Source organism: Littorina saxatilis, linkage group LG9 (assembly GCF_037325665.1).
Source record: "Littorina saxatilis isolate snail1 linkage group LG9, US_GU_Lsax_2.0, whole genome shotgun sequence".
In the NCBI taxonomy this organism is placed as follows: domain Eukaryota; kingdom Metazoa; phylum Mollusca; class Gastropoda; order Littorinimorpha; family Littorinidae; genus Littorina; species Littorina saxatilis.
The window spans coordinates 20,080,968-20,102,217 of record NC_090253.1 but is presented as its reverse complement, the minus strand read 5'-3'; the positions used below and the strand labels follow the sequence as shown (position 1 = coordinate 20,102,217).

At 39.4% G+C, this 21,250-nt stretch overlaps 1 protein-coding gene across 2 annotated transcripts in view; it reads right to left on the bottom strand.

The window, feature by feature from the left end:
* The window catches only part of LOC138975555 (alpha-(1,3)-fucosyltransferase fut-1-like), a 55,994-nt gene extending 35,208 nt beyond the window's left edge, over positions 1-20,786 (bottom strand). Inside the window, exon 1 of one of the 2 annotated variants that reach the window (XM_070348264.1) lies at positions 20,066-20,786. In XM_070348264.1, the coding sequence (XP_070204365.1) occupies positions 20,066-20,077 (12 nt within the window). In that variant the 5' untranslated portion in view covers positions 20,078-20,786. Of the gene's footprint in view, positions 1-14,663; positions 15,052-20,065 lie in introns of those variants that run through there. The other variant, XM_070348265.1, reaches the window with a different exon arrangement.
* Positions 20,787-21,250: the final 464 nt, after the last annotated feature.

Genomic DNA, 21,250 nt, shown 5'->3' with positions numbered 1-21,250 from the left:
GAATAAGATGAAATTGTTTCTAAATCGATTTCGAAAATTTAATTTTGATCATAATTTTTATATTTTTATTTTTCAGAGCTTGTTTTTAATCCAAATATTACATATTTATATGTTTTTGGAATCAAAAAATGACGAAAAATAAGATAAACAGAAAATTTGGATCGTTTTATAAAATAATTTTTTTTTTACAATTTACAGATTTTTAATGACCAAAGTCATCAATTAGTTTTTAAGCCTGCAAGCTGAAATGCAATACCTAAGTCCGGCTTTTGTCGAAGATTGCTTGGCCAAAATGTCAATCAATTTGATTGAAAAATGAGGGTGTGACAGTGCAGCCTCAACTTTGACAAAAAGCCGGATATGACGTCATCAAAGACATTTATCATAAAAAACGAAAAAAAAACGTCCGGGGATATCATTCCCAGGAACTCTCATGTGAAATTTCATAAAGATCGGTCCAGTAGTTTAGTCTGAATCGCTCTACACATACACACACACACACACACACACAGACACACACACACACACACACACACACACACACACACACACACACACACACACACACACACACACACACATACACCACGACCCTCGTCTCGATTCCCCCTCTATGTTAAAACATTTAGTCAAAACTTGACTAAATGTAAAAAGCTGCACGAGCAGTACGTATGAGGCAAACTCTTCGGTGTGTTTAGGGAATCGGAAAGAACGTCGCGCAAGGTGATGTCATAATATCTCGCTTATCAATATGACGTCATTTTTCAAAAGGGTATAGTGGAAAGTCAATGCAGCCTTCATGAAGCATAATTCCCTTTCAAAGATTTTCTTCAGTTTAAGCATATTTTCATCCCGAATCACCATAAAACTATATACTTTTTGAATCAGCACAAGGTAAGGAATAGAGAAATTATATTTGTTTGTGTTTTCATTTCACAATAAAGGAAGTGGTAACTTAACGGTTTTCTTCATTTTAAGCCCACTTTTCAATCCAGCACAACAAAATTGTATATAGCTATTCTGATGAACACGTGGGGTAATTCGGGGGCTGTGATTGGATAGTCTCTTCCGATCATCAAAGCATAATGCTACGGAAGTCGGCCATTTTTCTCAATATCCAAAAGCATATTGTCAATAACAAAGACGCATGGTTCCGGTTTCTTCCACGTGTATAAAGTACACGCATACCTCGCCAGGTTTGTTTCTGTGACTAGTCGACAGACGATCCCATTTGCTTTGTGTGTTTTTGCTGTTGTTGCTTACTGTACATGACATACATTAGGCCTACGTGTAAAATCCAGTTCTTTAACAGGCAACAAACCTTGCAAATTTCCAGAAGCTGCAATCTGAAGCGACCTATCTCTGATTTCTAGCTGACGATCTCTCCAATGTTTAACACAAAATCAGCAAACTCTCCTGTCACATAGAACGTCCATTGTATAGTGCAATGTTGAAATGAAGTTACCGGTCTGAAACATTTAGTCGTTTCTTCTGAGACAATCCTTGTTCTCTTATCATCTACAGATTTACCGCAGTCTTCACCACGCGAATTCCCAACAGAAGTCAGACTTTCGAACATACAATATACGTAGGCAAGCATGATACGTCATGACGTCATATGATTCCTAGCATATTGACGTAATGCTAAACATCCGGTTATCTCGAGTTTTCTTCGTAATACATGTCCGTGGGTTTTTCAATGTTCGGTTATTTCCGTGGCTTCATGCGGAAAGGGAACCGTCGTCTGCAATCAACGACATGGACCATTCTGGTACGTGTTGCTGACAAAAACATGATTTTAACACAGAATTTCATGTCAGAATAGCTATATAAACGATATTGTGTTTTCATCGTAGCAATAGGGTCCGATATTTAGACTCGAACAAGTATAATGCGACTCGTCTTCGACTCGTCGGCATTATACTTGTCTCGTCTAAATATCGGACCCTATTGCTACGATGAAAACACAATAGCTGTTAATATTTTCGGATACAGGAGGCAATACAGAATACAATGGTGTCACATTTGTGTTTCAAATATCGACTTTTAAGAAATCGACAAATGTAGCTAACTTTGAGTGAACATTTTATAAACGAATTAATAAGGTACCAAGCTCAAATGCAATCCCGTAGTCCGCACTTAGTCGAAGATCATGTAACGAAAATTTCAAACAAATTGATGAAAAACTGTAGCCGTGAGTGTGCCGCCTCAACTTTTGCAAACGGTCAGATATGACCTCAGCAAATAGCCCTATCAAAAATCGGAGAAACATGCCCGTAGGAAATGTCCTCAGCAATTCATGCGTCAATGTTCAAGAAAATCCGTCGGGTAGTTTTTGAGAAATGCTTGTCACATATATATATATATATACACACACACACATACATCGGGAGACAAACCTCACTCTCCGCCAATGTTAAGACATTCAGTCTTTACTTGACTGAATGTAAATAGTGGTCTATATTAGGAAACCTTCCCCTACCTCTGTTGTAGCTTAAATATTTGTTTTACAACCACCCCCATCCCTACCCTTCTGAACTCTCCGCCCATACAAACCCGGTCAAAATAGGCTGCTACACCGGTCTTTTCATAAGGCCGAATAAAACTATATGTCTCGACATGTATTTCTCTTTCTATCGACTGTACACAGAGATAAGAACAGCCTCGCTTTCACCTAGATCCTGCCTAAAAACAATGTTCAGACCTCATGTTCAGACTCAGCGTAATGATTCCGAAAGGACTACTTTTTAGCGGTCAAGTTCAGTCGTCCGCATACTCGAAAGTGAAAAAAAGATGAAACGTTTTGCTACAGTATCGGAGGATGAACTGTCGAAGAAGAAAAAGAATCTCGTGCCAACCCACTACGCAGAAGACCATCCGAGTTGTCCAGAAGAAGTTCTGAAACACGTCACGTTCCAAATCAAAAGACGACATTCTATTCTCTTACGTCACTATTCTTGGTTTACGGTACCATTCGGCGGCTTTGCTACGAGTATGCCATAGTCTTGGTTGGCCGAGACCTTGAGGTGGAATGCGAGTGATTAGGTTTGTTGATTTTGCTCGGAGAAGTGGTCCGTGTTCAAGCAAGTTTCTTTCTTCTTTGAAAACAAAAACCCTAAGACCAGTGAATGTCGAGATATATATGTTAATTGGATCTGTGATCCAAACATGCCTTTTGGTCAATCTCGATGGCAGTTTATTCCACTCGCCCTACGGGCTTGTGGAATAAACTTCCATCTCGATTGACCAAAAGCCATGTTTGGATCACAGATCCAATTAACGTATAATGTCTCGACATGTATTTCTCTCTCTCTCGACTGTACACAGAGATAAGAACAGCCTCGCTTTCACCTAGATCCTGCCTAAAAACAATGTTCAGACCTCATGTTCAGACTCGGCGTAATGATTCCGAAAGGACTACTTTTTAGCGGTCAAGTTCAGTCGTCCGCATACTCGAAAGTGAAAAAAAGATGAAACGTTTTGCTACAGTATCGGAGGATGAACTGTCGAAGAAGAAAAAGAATCTCGTGCCAACCCACTACGCAGAAGACCATCCGAGTTGTCCAGAAGAAGTTCTGAAACACGTCACGTTCCAAATCAAAAGACGACATTCTATTCTCTTACGTCACTATTCTTGGTTTACGGTACCATTCGGCGGCTTTGCTACGAGTATGCCATAGTCTTGGTTGGCCGAGACCTTGAGGTGGAATGCGAGTGATTGGGTTTGTTGATTTTGCTCGGAGAAGTGGTCCGTGTTCAAGCAAGTTTCTTTCTTTTTTGAAAACAAAAACCCTAAGACCAGTGAATGTCGAGATATATATGTTAATTGGATCTGTGATCCAAACATGCCTTTTGGTCAATCTCGATGGCAGTTTATTCCACTCGCCCTACGGGCTTGTGGAATAAACTTCCATCTCGATTGACCAAAAGCCATGTTTGGATCACAGATCCAATTAACGTATAATGTTGGTTTAGGGTAACCCGACCGACCCTATTTTTTTCCTCCGACCCTAACACTTTTTTTCCAATCCTCAAAAAAACAAAAACAACTGTTGGCACATTTTGCGAACCATACTGAGACAAAAGGAAGTGACCTCCTTTAAATTCGACTAAATCAAATGAATAAAAATGAATTTTAAAAAGCCGACCTACCGACCCTATCTTGTTTGGTCACGTTACCCTAAACCAACATATATGTTTGTTTTGCCTGAAGCGCCCCGTAAAAAAGCAGACGAGAGAATAGAGCGATCGTAGCGGGGACAGACGGGCGCAGTGGCGTGGTGGTAAGACATCGGCCTCCTAATCGGGAAGTCGTGAGTTCGAATCCCGGTCGCTGCCGCCTGGTGGGTTAAGAGTGGAGATTTTTCCGATCTCCCAGGCCAACTTATGTGTAGACCTGCTAGTGACTTAACCCCCTTCGTGTGTACACGCAAACACAAGACCAAGTGCGCACAAAAAAGATCCTGTAATCCATGTCAGAGTTCGGTGGGTTATAGAAACACGAAAATACCCAGCATGCCTCCCCCGAAATCGGCGTATGCTGCCTGAATGGCGGGGTAAAAACGGTCATACACGTAAAAATCCACTCGTGCTAAAAAAAAAACAAGTCGCGTAAGGCGAAAATACAACATTTAGTAAAGTATCTGTCGAACTCACAGAATGAAACTGAACGCAACGCAACGCAGCAAGACCGTATACTCGTAGCATCGTCACTCCACCGCCCGTGGCAAAGGCAGTGCCAGTGAAATTGACAAGAAGAGCGGGGTAGTAGTTGCGCTGAGAAGGATAGCACGCTTTTCTGTACCTCTCTTCGTTTTAACTTTCTGAGCGTGTTTTTAATCCAAACATATCATATCTATATGTTTTTGGAATCAGGAACCGACAAGGAATAAGATGAAAGTGTTTTTAAATTGATTTCGAAAAAAAAAATTGATAATAATTGTTATATATTTAATTTTCAGAGCTTGTTGTTAATCCAAATATAACATATTTATATGTTTTTGGAATCAGAAAATGATGGAGAATAAGACGAACGTAAATTTGAATCGTTTTATAAAAAAAATATTTTTTTTACAATTATCAGATTTTTAATGACCAAAGTCATTAATTAATTTTTAAGCCACCAAGCTGAAATGCAATACACTGTACCGAAGTCCGGGCTTCGTCGAAGATTACTTGACCAAAATTTCAACCAATTTGGTTGAAAAATGAGGGCGTGACAGTGCCGCCTCAACTTTCATGAAAAGCCGGATATGACGTCATCAAAGACATTTATCAAAAAAATGAAAAAAACGTGTGAGGATATCATACCCAGGAACTCTCATGTCAAATTTCATAAAGATCGGTCCAGTAGTTTAGTCTGAACCGCTCTACACACACACACCAGGGCCGGACTAGGCTAAGAGGAGGGGGGGGGGTTGCTAGAGGTGGTCCAGGGGGATATCCCCCTTGGCGGCAGGGGCGGATCAGTTCATTTTATGGGGGGGGGGGGGGGTTTCAAAAGTATATTGTAAAGATATGGGTGTGAAGGCGCGAAGCGCCGAGCCGACGGCGCGAAGCGCCTAGCTTGCTAGGGGGGTCCGGGGGCATGCCCCCCCGGAAAATTTTGAAAAAAAGGATGCAAAATGGTGCAATCTGGTGCATTCTGAGGATGATCATTACCAGTTTCAGGCAGCAGATTTTGTCACTGATTATAACCCCCAAAATTGAAACTCAATGTAAAATAAAGAAATGCATACCTCATTCAATATTTTTATATTTTTATATTTTTATATTTATAAGGTGGGTCCGGAAACCCTAGAACCCCCCCTCCCCCTTCGTCCGCCCCTGGGCGGGGTCAAGGGGCAGAGCCCCTTGTGGGGGTCAGGGGGCGAAGCCCCCTGAAGCTGATGGGTAGGTCATATTCTGAGATAAGAAAATGGTCGCTCCTTGCATGAAACGGCATAAAATAAGCAATAATAAAAAATGTTTTAAATAAGTAAGGTACATGTTCAGGCTAGGGGTGGGGGGGGGGTTGCGCAACCCCCATAACCCCCCCGGTAGTCCGGCCCTGCACACACACACAGACACACACACATACACCATGACCCTCGTCTCGATTCCTCCCTCTACGTTAAAACATTTAGTCAAAACTTGACTAAATGTAAAAACAACATGAGTGAACGTGGGAGTCTAAGCCCATGAACGAAGAAGAAGAAGAAGAAGTAGCAGGGACAGAAAAGGCGCATCGTGTAAATAGGCCCAGTGAAATTGAACACTTTATCTGTACATATTTATTATGATATAATATGCGTGTGGAAGGAGTGTGAAGTTTGGATGCATACACCATAACAAAATCCTGTGCTTTGCATTTGGTAAATAAACTGTTTGACTTGACTTGTCAAACTGGTTTTTCAATAGCACCTCGTTCTTGCTCCGGCTAGTCGTGCAGTCTTTTCAAATGCGCAGGAAAATCTCGCATTCAAATTGTCTTACCTTTCAGCTTGGTTATTCAACCGTGGACCGCAAGGGCATAGAAAAGTGTGTGCAGGTGTGTACTATATATTCACAGGGTAGGAATGCGTAACTGCCAACTTTGTGTATATCAACTCATCGGTGTACAGTGCGGAGATAGTCTCGAGTTGAACACACTAGCAAACATATAAAACGACATCGGAGACCTTTATCATGGCTGACATATTGTTGTGATTGGTAACGTCAGTTAAAATAATCATTAGCATTCAATGACTGTAAAAAATAAAAGTTGTCATACTCTGAAGTAAACTGTCAACAACTACAAAATGGAGCAAGAAACAAAGTTAGCAAAATGATACTGTACACACGAAGGGGGATAAGGCACTAGCAGATCGGAAAAATCTCCACCCTTAACCCACCAGCTGCGGCTGGGATTCGAACCCGCGACCTTCCGCATGGGAGCCCGGGGTCTTATTCACTAGGCCACTGCGTCCGTCTACTGCTGTCTCTCAGGTTTTTCGTATTGTTTACTTTTTCTAACTTTTTATGGTCAAAACAAGTTTTGTGTCAGATTGTGTATTAATATATATTTCTTTGACAAAGTCATTAATCTTTGAGGACATTTCTTGAAAAGAGCCAGAGTTACGGACATTTGTGCCGATGCAACCACAAAATGCGTTAAAGGTAAAACAGATACCATCGTCATTTTGGAGAAAATGTGTCTGTGAATAGTTTGACCAAGAATTATATCAAGCAAGAGAGAGAGAGAGAGAGAGAGAGAGAGAGAGAGAGAGAGAGAGACAGAGAGAGAGACAGAGAGAGAGACAGAGAGAGAGAAAGAGAGAGAGAGAGAGAGAGAGAGAGAGAGAGAGAGAGAGAGAGAGAGAGAGAGACAATGACAATGACAATGACAATGACAATTCTTTATTTTACGAGGGTAACAGAATAAGCATTGGTATACTTTTTTGCATCTGGCCCTCGCCCTAAAGAGGGACTAAATCTACTATAATAACTACTACTACATACTTACATAATTAGTAAAACAGTATAAGTTTATGTACATAAGTGCATTATATGAAACATTGTAGTTTATAAATGTTCATGACAAGGTGCAAAGCAAAAATTTGCAAGTCAATTAGAGTCAGAATACTATGCAATAGTACATCAACTCTGTAAGACAATGGATATTATGCAGAACATCATAATTTCGTGAACAAAACAATAAATCAAAAGTGAGTGACTGTGTCCCAAAGGACATAACAATCAAGAATATACTATTTTCATTAAATGGGATATATATTTGTTTTTGAAAGAATCTGTGCTGGTAGCTTCCCGTAAGGCATTCGGAAGAGCGTTCCAGAGACGGCCACCTGAATAAACTAGACTAGACTTAAATAAGTCTATCCTAGGAAGAGGAGTGTTAAATTTCATAAGGTGGTGTGAATTCTTCAAAGAGAACTTTGAACAAATGGTTTGGGGTAGAGTTTCGGATATAATTTTATGCATAAAGATTCCTTTGTTAAAAAGCAGTCTTGACTTTAGAGGTAAGATCCCTAAATGTATGTAGTCTAACTCTGTGAGGGTAGTGTGCTTTAGTAATACTACTTTTAGCGCTCTTTTATGTAATCTGCTGAGTGGTTTTAAGGAATTTTCACTTGCGGAGTCCCATAGAGTGGATGCGTAATCAATAACAGATTGAATATGAGCAATGAAGAATAACTTTCTGGTTTGGCAGTTCAGGAAGTGTTTAATTCTAGATAAGAGATACACTTTCTTAGACACCACTTTACTAAGTTGCTCTATGTGGGTTGACCAAGACAAGTTGTTATCGATATTAACACCCAGCAGTTTGTGATGGTCGACTTTTTCCACTATTTCACCATCTATCATTAAAGCAGGACCAGCTGAACAAATATTCTGGCGTTTTTGTCTTGTTGTTATATGACCATATATTTGGTTTTCTTTGGGTTAAGAGACATATGGTTTAGTTCAGTCCACTCTGTCAACTGGTTTAAACCCCTTTGAAGTGATTCTGATAAGCGAGTTACATTTGTGTTGCTGGAGTGAATTGTGGTGTCATCTGCAAAAAGTTCACATACATTTTGAATATGTAGGGGGAGGTCATTAATGTATATAGAGAAGAGGAGGGGTCCTAAAACCGATCCTTGTGGTACACCGTATTTTACTTCTTGCATGCTCGACGCCGAGGCGTTTGTTAGTACAGTCTGTTGTCTGCCGGTGAGAAATGAACTAATAAGTTTGACAGTTTCGATTCCGACGCCATACAATGCAAATTTTCTCAGTAATAACGTGTGATCAATAACGTCAAAGGCTTTAGCAAAATCAACAAAAATGGCACCACAGAATTCATTGTCGTTTATTTTCTCCAGCCATTGATCAACAAGAGAAACTAAGGCAGTATGGCAGGAATGGTTAGCTCTAAAACCCGATTGTTTAGGGTGAAGTAAATTGTTTTGGTTAAGATGCATTAGAATATGTTTGTTAATGTGTTTTTCAAGTGGTTTTGATAAAAACAGACAATATTGAAATTGGCCTATAGTTTGATGGGTCTTTTTTATCACCTGATTTAAACAGAGGAATGACTTTAGCCTGTTTCAGGGCGACTGGGAAATAATTTTTGTCTAAACAAAGATTATAAAGGTAAGTGAGTGTTTCAGAAATTACAGGGGCTGACAATTTAAGAATCCTACCATCGAGGCCGTCGATTCCCCGGAAGCCTGTTTGCTTAAGGTGTGTAAGTGCGTAAAAAACATCAGGTACTGTAAGTAGAGGAATATTCGCTTGACTTGAAACTTGTTTCGACTCACAATATTCTTCTAACACTTTCAAATTGTTCAAATTGGATTTGTCATTTGTAATAATTTTTTCAGCTATTTTAGAAAAATGCGTGTTTAAATCATCAGGGGATATGTCCTTAACACAACTTGAATGACTGGCAATCGTTTTATTTGTAAGTTCATTTATTGCTTTCCATATATTCTTTGAATTTTGCTTTGATGACGCTAGGTCATGAAAGTACTTAATCTTTTTTGTTCGTTTAAGTGAGTTTACTTTATTTCTCTGTTCTCTATACTCTGCTTCCTTGCCAACTGATTTTAAGAAATCACGATGGCCAATAGCATCTTGTAATTCAGTATCAAACCATTTAGGTTTTACTATTTGCTTGACTCTCTTAATTCTCCACGGGGCATGTTTATCGTATATTTCTGTAAAGACATTTATCCAGTGTGTTATTGCATCATCAGGATCCGTATAATTATAAACATCAGAGAGAGAAGAATTACTTAAGTCTACAAGAAAAGCGTTCTCGTTAAATTTAGTAAAGGAGCGGTACTTTACTGTCTTGTGACCAACTTTGGGGATTTTTACACCCTTTCTTGACCACGTGAGACAAACAGGAAAATGATCACTACAACCGCTGGTTGGAACACAAACTTCTGCAACGTTACGGGTGTTAGAAACATAGACATGATCTATCAAAGTGCTTGTAGATGCAGTAACCCTAGTAGGGGTGTTCACGACTTGTTTGAGATCATAAAGGTTGAACATATCTAACCATGGTTTATTTTGTTTTAATAAATCAATGTTAAAATCTCCTAAGAGAATGGTTTCTTTTGATTCTAACAAAGCAGCATCTAACATATGTGAACATTTGTCCGTCCAGTTTACACGTTCTGCTGGATTTCTATAGCAGAAACCAATAAGCATTGGAGGTGCCTTTTTTAATTTGACCTCGATCCAGACGGATTCCACAAACTGTTCTAAATGTGTTAAACGTGTGTAGGTCAATGATTCACTTATATACACAAGCAATCCAGTTTCTTTACATTGTTGGGGGTTTCTGCGTACAACACTGTAACCTGGAACACAAACCTCAGAATCCGAAATCGTGTCAGATAGTCTTGATTCTGTAAACCCCATAACATGAAAATGTGTTCCTGAGTTTAAAAGCATGGTGGAAACTTCGTGTAATTTATTAATTGCATGGTTGATATTAAGGTGTCCAATACGAAGACCCTCTTTTGTGGGCCATGAGGTAGAACCATTACTCATGATAAATCTCAAAACAGTGTTTTCACGTTTTAAGAAGAAAAGAAAAAAAGAAAAAAATCAAAATTACTTTAAAACAGCAAAAGTAATCAATAATCAATAAGGAGAAAATATTAAATTATACTATACACAGATACACACAGAGATGCGACCAATGGAGTTTAACACTTGGTGTCAAACTCAAACGAAAGACAAAACAAAGAGAGAAACACTACTTTACACAAAGAGAAATAAGTAGACTTAAGAGTAACAAGAATTAACCAGAGCAGATTAACTCAAATTCAACGAGTAAAATGACCCGACAGTGAATAACTGAAACACCAGTAGTCACGTTAATGACACGCGAAGATGAGTGACGAGAATGGAGGGCTTTCACACAGTCCCAACTTGATAATAGCGGACACAGTATCAGATCAGAATCATCAGTAACTGATTTAACTCTGAGCGTTTTTTGGCTTCACAAAATGTATCGACACAATCATCAGTTGTAATAGAGTTCTGATTCTCAAGAGTGCAAGGAAAGCTTAATTAAGAATATTCACAGATTCACTTGCATAATTGCCTTTAAGCACACGCTGTAGACTTAAAAGAATAATCAGTCACTGCTAATATACTTTGAAGAATGAATTGTCAGTTTGTGACCAAACTCTCTTTTTTTCAAAACTTCAAGCGTTTCCTCTGCAACAACGTTATTTTGCTCACTTTAAGGCGGTAAGAACACCTTAGTTTTTGTTTCTAATTTATAGTAATACGGCCATTATGTATAATCAAACATATCCACAACACTTGTATTGTTGTTGAATTTAAGTTTGCCTAACACTTGAGAGAGAGAGAGAGAGAGAGAGAGAGAGAGAGAGAGAGAGAGAGAGAGAGAGAGAGAGAGAGAGAGACAGAGAGAGAGAGAGAGAGAGAGAGAGAGGGTAGAGTAACATAGACAGACAGATCGAACACCGACAAAGACAGGTCGACAGTTACATCTGCTCAAGAAATGGAAGAAAACATCTTCAAAAATTATGTAGTTAGGCAAAAAAAAGAAAAAAAGTCTGTTTACGGTAACATAGACAAAAACAAGTCGCGTAAGGCGAAAATACAAGATTTAGTCAAGCTGTCGAACTCACAGAATGAAACTGAACGCACTGCAATTTTTCAGCAAGACCGTATACTCGTAGCATCGTCAGGCCACCGCTCGTGGCAAAGGCAGTGAAATTGACAAGAAGAGCGGGGTAGTAGTTGCGCTGAGAAGGATAGCACGCTTTTCTGTACCTCTCTTCGTTTTAACTTTCTGAGCGTGATTTTTAATCCAAACATATCATATCTAATGTTTTTGGAATCAGGAACCGACAAGGAATAAGATGAAAGTGTTTTTAAATTGATTTCTAAAATTTAATTTTGATCATAATTGTTATATTTTTAATTTTCAGAGCTTGTTTTTAATCCAAATATAACATATTTATATGTTTTTGGAATCAGAAAATGATGAAGAATAAGATGAACGTAAATTTGGATCGTTTTATAAATTTTAGGTTTTTTTTTTACAATTATCAGATTTTTAATGACCAAAGTCATGAATTAATTTTTAAGCCACCAAGCTGAAATGCAATACCGAAGTCCGGCCTTCGTCGAAGATTGCTTGGCGAAAATTTCAATCATTTTGATTGAAAAATGAGGGTGTGACAGTGCCGCCTCAACTTTTACAAAAAGCCGGATATGACGTCATCAAAGACATTTATCGAACAAATGAAAAAAACTTCCGGGGATATCATTCCCAGGAACTCTCATGTAAAATTTCATAAAGATCGGTCCAGTAGTTTAGTCTGAATCGCTCTACACACACACACGCACAGACAGACAGACAGACAGACAGACAGACAGACAGACAGACAGACACACACACACACACACACACACACACACACACACATACACCACGACCCTCGTCTCGATTCCCCCTCTATGTTAAAACATTTAGTCAAAACTTGACTAAATGTAAAAATAGGGTCGGTAGGTCGGGATTTTTATTTTTTATTTTTTTTCCCCAAAAAAAATATTTTTAAGTTATTTCGCCAAAAAACAAAGACTTTTTTTTTAAAACTTTTTTAACTTTTTTATATTTAGTCAAGTTTTGACTAAATATTTTAACGTAGAGGGGGGAATCGAGACGAGGGTCGTGGTGTATGTGCGTGTGTGTGTCTGTGTGTGTGTGTGTGTGTAGAGCGATTCAGACTAAACTACTGGACCGATCTTTATGAAATTTGACATGAGAGTTCCTGGGTATGTTTTTTTCATTTTTTTGATAAATGTCTTTGATGACGTCATATCCGGCTTTTCGTGAAAGTTGAGGCGGCACTGTCACGCCCTCATTTTTCAACCAAATTGGTTGAAATTTTGGTCAAGTAATCTTCGACGAAGCCCGGACTTCGGTATTGCATTTCAGCTTGGTGGCTTAAAAACTAATTAATGACTTTGGTCATTAAAAATCTGAAAATTTTAAAAAAAATAGTTTTTTCTAAAACGATCCACATTTACGTTCATCTTATTCTCCATCATTTTCTGATTCCAAAAACATATAAATATGTTATATTTGGATTAAAAACAAGCTCTGAATATTAAATATATAAAAATTATTATCAAAATTAAATTGTCGAAATCAATTTAAAAACACTGTCATCTTATTCCTTGTTGGTTCCTGATTCCAAAAACATATAGATATGATATGTTTGGATTAAAAACACGCTCAGAAAGTTAAAACAAAGAGAGGTACAGAAAAGCGTGCTATCCTTCTTAGCGCAACTACTACCCCGCTCTTCTTGTCAATTTCACTGCCTTTGCCATGAGCGGTGGACTGACGATTCTACGAGTATACGGTCTTGCTGAAAAATGGCATTGCGTTCAGTTTAATTCTGTGAGTTCGACAGCTACTTGACTAAATGTTGTATTTTCGCCTTACGCGACTTGTTTTTCTTTCCGAAATACCAAAAAGAAGTCTAGGGTCGGGCGAAAAAATGGGGTCGGTCAGGATACCGTAAACAGACTTTTTATATTTAGTCAAGTTTTGACTAAATATTTTAACATCGAGGGGGAATCGAAACGAGGGTATGGTGTATGTGCGTCTGTCTGTGTGTGTGTGTGTGTAGAGCGATTCAGACTAAACTACTGGACCGATCTTTATGAAATTTGACATGAGAGTTCCTGGGTATGAAATCCCCGAACGTTTTTTTCATTTTTTTGATAAATGTCTTTGATGACGTCATATCCGGCTTTTCGTGAAAGTTGAGGCGGCACTGTCACGCCCTCATTTTTCAACCAAATTGGTTGAAATTTTCGTCAAGTACTCTTCGACGAAGCCCGGGGTTCGGTATTGCATTTCAGCTTGGTGGCTTAAAAATTAATTAATGACTTTGGTCATTAAAAATCTGAAAATTGTAAAAAAAAATAAAAATTTATAAAACGATCCAAATTTACGTTTATCTTATTCTCCATCACTTGCCGATTCCAAAAACATATAAATATGTTATATTCGGATTAAAAACAAGCTCTGAAAATTAAATATATAAAAATTATTATCAAATTTTTTTCCCCGAAATCAATTTAAAAACACTTTCATCTTATTCCTTGTCGGTTCCTGATTCCAAAAATATATAGATATGATATGTTTGGATTAAAAACACGCTCAGAAAGTTAAAACGAAGAGAGGTACAGAAAAGCGTGCTATCCTTCTCAGCGCAACGAATACCCCGCTCTTCTTGTCCATTCCACGTGCACTGCCTTTGCCACGGGCGGTGGAGTGACGATGCTACGAGTATACGGTCTTGCTGCGTTGCGTTGCGTTCAGTTTCATTCTGTGAGTTCGACAGCTACTTGACTAAATATTGTATTTTCGCCTTACGCGACTTGTTTTTGTGTGCCTTACCCCTTTCGTTCCCTGACTTATACAATTTTCTTGACTTTCATTTTATCACACTTGCCCGCTGCTGTTAATTCTGCGGAACTTATAAAAGAACGTCTTTTTTGTAAGACAGTCCTATATAATGAGAAGAATAGACTCCCATCCTATGACCACGTTGTTCAAATTTGAAACTGGCTGCATCCTTCAACCCCGAAACAATTTAATTTTACTCCATAACAAACTGTTTACATACCTTGATTCTCTACAAGCTGTGTTTGGATTTCTTTTCGCCTCTCCCTTCTTCGACCTGAGACCAACACTTCAAACCAACACGCACAGTCAGCCGCTGTCATCAGGCGAACAAATCAACTGTGTGTGTGTCTGCGTCTGCTGGAGTGCGTACTCCGAGAACCAAGTATGTCAGTCTAAGTGCCGGTGTAACACGAAATTTTTACTCCACGAAAAATGTACTCCGGAGTAAATATTTCGTACGAAATTCTTACTCCGAGTACACTTTTCGCACAAGAAAAGAACTCCCCAAGGCACGAAAAAATTACTCCCTCCACGAATTTTTTACTCACCATTTTTTACATTTAGTCAAGTTTTGACTAAATGTTTTAACGTAGAGGGGGGAATCGAGACGAGGGTTGTGGTGTATGTGTGTGTGTGTGTGTGCGTGTGTGTGTGTGTGTGCGTGTGTGTGTGTGTGTGTGCGTGTGTAGAGCGATTCAGACAAAACTACTGGACCGATCTTTATGAAATTTGACATGAGAGTTCCTGGGAATGATATCCCCGGACGTTTTTTTTCTCTTTTTCGATAAATACCTTTGATGACGTCATATCCGGCTTTTTGTAAAAGTTGAGGCGGCACTGTCACACTCTCATTTTTCAATCAAATTGATTGAAATTTTCGCCAAGCAATCTTCGACGAAGGCAGGACTTCGGTATTGCATTTCAGCTTGGTGGCTTAAAAATTAATTAATTCTTTCTTCTTCGTCGTTCGCTAAAAAAAATTAATTAATGACTTTGGTCATTAAAAATCTGAAAATTGTAAAAAAACTAAATTTTTTATAAAACGATCCAAATTTACGTTTATCTTATTCTTCATCATTTTCTGATTCCAAAAACATATAGATATGTTATATTCGGATTAAAAACAAGCTCTGAAAATTAAAAATATAAAAATTATTATTAAAATAAAATTTCCAAAATCGATTTAAAAACAATTTCATCTTATTCCTTGTGGGTTCCTGATTCCAATAACATATAGATGTGATATGTTTGGATTAAAAACACGCTCAGAAAGTTAAAAAGAATAGAGATAAAGAAAAGCGTGCTATCCTTCTCAGCGCAACTACTACCCCGCTCTTCTTGTCAATTTCACTGCCTGTGCATCGAGCGGTGGACTGACGATGCTACGAGTATACGCTCTTGCTGTAAAAATGCAGTGAGTTCCGTTTCATTCTGTTAGTTCGACAGCTTGACTAAATGTTGTAATTTCGCCTTACGCGACTTGTTTTTACTCCCAGTAAAAACCTCATCCGCAAAAATGGGATGCGGGCGAAGGGATAATGCCAATAAGTGATCTCGCGCACACGAATGTCCATCTTGAACACACACGGCCAGTACTGTTAACTGGCCTTGGCACGGAACGATCCAAGGGGGGCAATCTCAGTCATCTCAAAGAGGGAAATCCAAACGCAATTCGCTTTGTTCGATTTTATGGGCTTGGACGATAGAGAAAAATAAGAAAAGCAAAAGCTGGAGTAAAACTGGACGAAATTGTTATCAAGAACGCAGAATTGATTTTTTCTGAGTTTTTATTTTAGCCGTAAGCGCCATGTTTATAACTCATAACAGACTGCTGTTCACAATGCGGCCGCAGTGAAACCAACAAAGGGGCCTCACTCTGGAAGAGTTTCCTGCTCCGATAAGCATGGCGCTTACGGCTAAAATAAAAATCAGAAAAAATCAATTTTGCGTTCTTGATAGCAATTTCGTCCAGTTTTACTCCAGCTTTTGCTTTTCTTATTTTTCTCTATCGTCCAAGCCCATAAAATCGAACAAAGCGGATTGCGTTTGGATTTCCCTCTTTAAGATGACTGAGATTGCCCCCCTTGGATCGTTCCGTGCCAAGGGCAGTTACAGTACTGGCCGTGTGTGTTCAAGATGACGAATGTCGCGCTACCCTCCTTCCACCCCTTCCACCACCAAGACTAACAGTCAATTTTTTTTATTTTTTTTTTTAATTCGTCACCAGTTAATGTTCCTTACTATAGAGCAGCGGGTATAGAGGTATGTGATGACGTAGAGAATCACCAGGTAGCTATATATGGCAGATGAAAACATAGTGCATGGCAGGCCGGCAACCCGCTTTATTCTCTTCCATGCGTCGGTACAAACTGTGTTTGGATTTCTTCTCTTCGATGTGTCGGTACAAGCTGTGTTTGGATTTCTTCTCTTCGATGTGTCGGTACAAGCTGTGTTTGGATTTCTTCTCTTCGATGTGTCGGTACAAGCTGTGTTTGGATTTCTTCTCTTCGATGTGTCGGTACAAGCTGTGTTTGGATTTCTTCTCTTCGATGTGTCGGTACAAGCTGTGTTTGGATTTCTTCTCTTCGATGTGTCGGTACAAGCTGTGTTTGGATTTCTTCTCTTCGATGTGTCGGTACAAGCTGTGTTTGGATTTCTTCTCTTCGATGTGTCGGTACAAGCTGTGTTTGGATTTCTTTTCGACTCTCCCTTCTTTGGCCTAACACATGTAAGGCCTAAAAAAAAAATAGGTGTGGTTACGGTAACCCGACCTACCCTATTTTTAGGGGCCGACCCTATAACTTGTTATTACATTTGTCAAAAAAACAAACAAACAAAAAACCGAGTGCAGAAAATGCAATGAAAGCGCTCGAGTCGCACACTTATTTCCCTGTCAAGTACCGTACTTTCCGGGTCATAAGGCGCGACTTTTTTCCTCGAGTTCGACCCCTGCGTCTTGTATAACGAAGCGCCTAATCCGTGTATGAAATACGAAAAAAATCAAAGAGACCGCTTGAGTACCAGTCAAACAACTTGTGATAATGCATGTTTCAGCTACTAGGTACTGCCCTGCCTTTGATCTGGCCGCACACACAGATTTCCACTCTGTTAAACTCGGTCACTGACCCCGATGCAGGAAGTGTTTCCTCTCTCAGATATGACAGGGGAACCACCTCTCATGGCAAAAACTGGGTCATTGACCCCTGGGAAGAAGGTCGTGTCTTTTAACAAGGCCACCCAGCTATCACAATGCCTTTGGTCACTGACCGGTCACTGACCCCGATGCAGGAAGTGTTTCCTCTCTCAGATATGACAGGGGAACCACCTCTCATGGCAAAAAATTTGTACACATTAGAAAAAAAAGTTTTAAAAAAAACAGTGATTGCCTACCTACCTACCCTATTTTTTTTGGCTATGTTACCGTAACCACACCTATTTTTTTGGGGGCCTAACAGGACTCTCAGTCAAACCAACACGCACAGTCAGCCGCTGTCATTAGTAGGGGCTCCGCTCACATATATATGTAACTTCAGAAGGACCGACGACGCACTGCAGATTATCCCAGCCAGCTACACGTTGCATGAAAGGAAAACAGGCCAGGTACTCGTCATTATCCCTATCGCGGCATAAATAATAGGCAGTGCGTCGTCTGTACTGCTGAAACTGCACAGGTATATTCTGCCCATTAGGCGAACAACTCACAGAACGTAGTGTTTCGACAAAAAGGTTCTCGGATCGGCAACAAATTGTGCTCGTATCACCTAGTGTACCGTCGGTTTGACTGGCAATTTACCCTACGCTGTAGGCAATCTTGTACGGTGGAACCTCAATGTTAAGACCTCGAAAAATCTAAGAAAAAAAATCAGGTCTTAGAAAAGGAGAGATACTACAAGTTAATGCGCGTTATGTAGGGGACGATTGCTTAATATGGAACACTTGTTTAATGCTGATAACAAGCTTGTTTTCTTGCAAAGAAGTTTCATTTTGGGAGTGGTAGTCCTTCTCTCTTCAGGTACCCGTTAGTCTTAATTAGAACGAATTAGCTTTGATAGACATTCAGCAAAAAACAAATATTGAAAAAAAACACAACTGTTCCATATTAGCAGACTTGGCGCCTAATATGGACGTCGTAGAGGCCTTGAAGAATCACTGTAAAAAGCCCCCTATACTTCAAAATAATATGATACATCTTAGTGTACGAGTCAGACTAATTCAAATATGCTTTAGATTTATCTGTTTCGGTTGAACGAAAACGTTATTTGAAGCACACCAGGAAACTAAAGAAACAAATCAAAATCAGATAGAAAATAAAGGAAATTATCTATTTCCACGAAAAAAAGACCATTTCTTATATTTGTTTGAAAGCTCGAGGGCTTGTCATAGGTTATTTTCAACAAGCTTTTTCATGAATTAATGAAACCAGCCGTTAGCTTTTCTTTTCTTCTATTTGTTGAAGGTGGTCCATATAGGGCACATACACATACTTTCCGATTGTGCTATTATCCCAGCGAAGCTGGAGGCCGGTATCACACGAACACATACTAAGATCGACTTGAGAAATGATCATCCCGATAATACATGATAAATAAGCATTCGTTGTTGCCAAACTGTGGCTACAGTTGGGGACAGAAGTTCACCAAACTTTGGGAACATATTAACTTAAGATAGTGTGTGTGTGTGTGTGTGTGTGTGTGTGTGTGTGTGTGTGTGTGCGAGTGTTCGCTTGTGTGTGCACGGTGCTTTTGCGTACGTGCGTGCGTGCGTGTGAACGTGTGTGTGTGTTTGCGTATGTGTGTTTGCGTGTAAGTGTAAGTGGGTGTGTTTTTAATGTGTGTGTGTATGTATGTGTGAGTGAGAGAGATAATGTGTGTGTGTGTGTGTGTGTGTGTGTGTGTGTGTGTGTATTTAAGCGGCAGGCGCGCGTGCTGCGTCTGTTTCAGTGAGTGATTTTTCAAAAAATCTTGATAATTATGCAATTCAGAACCAATGTGAATTACATTTTTTTAAACCGCCCGGCACTAGTACAAGGCATTTATTTTCGTTTTTATAAGGACATTAAAATGTTATAGTATTTGAGTCTTGAATTGCGATTTCTTTATATTAATGAGCACCAACAAAAATAAAAATTGCCCCCCCCCCCCAAAAAAAAAAAAAAAAAAAAAAGAAAAGTATACTCTGTTTTATAAACTGAACAGAAAAAGCGCGCATGATTCATAAAAATACACTAAAAAAATATGGCATTGACGGGGCTCGAACCATCAACTTCAAAAACAGCGCCGCAGTCCTATCCACTGAGCTATGCGGACATGTGACACAATCGACCTAACTAGGACACCTCTATTTTGTGAATCCAGGACTCACGGCAGTCGTTATGTGAATTAGGTCAGTTCGACCTTCGCTTTCGCGCTTGGCGTGCAATGCACGGAGTTCTACCGACCTCATTTTTTTTTTTAACTTTTTTTGCGAATTGTCACGTAGGCACTCTCGAAAGAAACGCCAATAAAGAAACCGTTTTGATATGCACACACACACGCACACGCACACACACACACACACATACACACACATGTTTATATATGAGGACATGATAAATAGATTAATAGAAGAACTGTAGACACTTACCTTGTCATACATTTTCACAGCATAAAATACGACTGGTGAGGACAGTACAGAGCAGGGGCCTCTGAGCGGTTTGTGTTCTGATGAAACAGACACCCGACTGAAACACGATCGACATCTACACTCTGGTTCAAAGGACCTGCGTCGAGAGCTATAGATACGCTTATTCCCCCCTCTGCTTCTTTACCTCTGTAAACTTGTAGAGCTAGTTATTTTTCGATAAACACCCAGCAACCAAACAAATAACGACCCAGCAACAGCCTGAATCCTCGATAGCGCAATGGGTTGAGAAGCTGTTCTGCGTCGGTACTACTTTTGCGACTGAAAAGTTCCGAACGCTCTAATGTACGAAGTATACATCTCTGGAGCAAACAATACAAACATACCGCATTTAAATTAACAACTACAGGCTTGAACACATGAATCTCCATATAAAATCCATGAGTTTGGTTGTTTTCTGAATCTGGGTCTGCTGTGCACGAACGTTCATCACAAGCAAATTCCCAAGGCAAGTAACTCTCATACTTTGTCTAGCGACAAGAGTATTTCCCCTTTCAAATTTCTTTTCACTCAGTTTCTTCGACAACAGACTGCAATCCGACGGTCAGTTTTCAACAATATTTCATTTAATAAACAGATCACACGCAACCAAATGCACACATCTCATCAATTTAAACAACATAAAGCGGTTTCATACACTATTTTCCCCAGAAAACTGAACTTCATACAGTCACGGTTTTTAACGTTGGCCGAACACGGGTGCAAAAGTTCGTCTGCTAGTCCCATTTGACGAAAGAACATTATCCTAAGCGATACCAAAACATATATACAGAGCACACAATATCTGCCTTTGCCGCCACAGCAGAATAACAGCATATCTGTGTACTTGATTTTAGTCCAAAATAGGAAAACTGACAAGAAGTGTTAACAGAATGGAATGATTTGCACGGAACTATACAACCGCGCATTAATCGATCGCCTGTGCAGGTTGACTGGTTGAGTGAATAGGATTCGATCAAACTTTCGCAAAAAACTCCTCTTTTCTTTGAATAACTGAAGAAAGGAGGAATAAAGAGGTTACACACCTCGTCTCAGTGATCATAAAAAATAATGGTCTCAGTTCGCGGTCAAATGTGGCATAAACTCTATGCAGGAAACGTCAAAAAGTCCCAGCCCGAAAGCCAACAG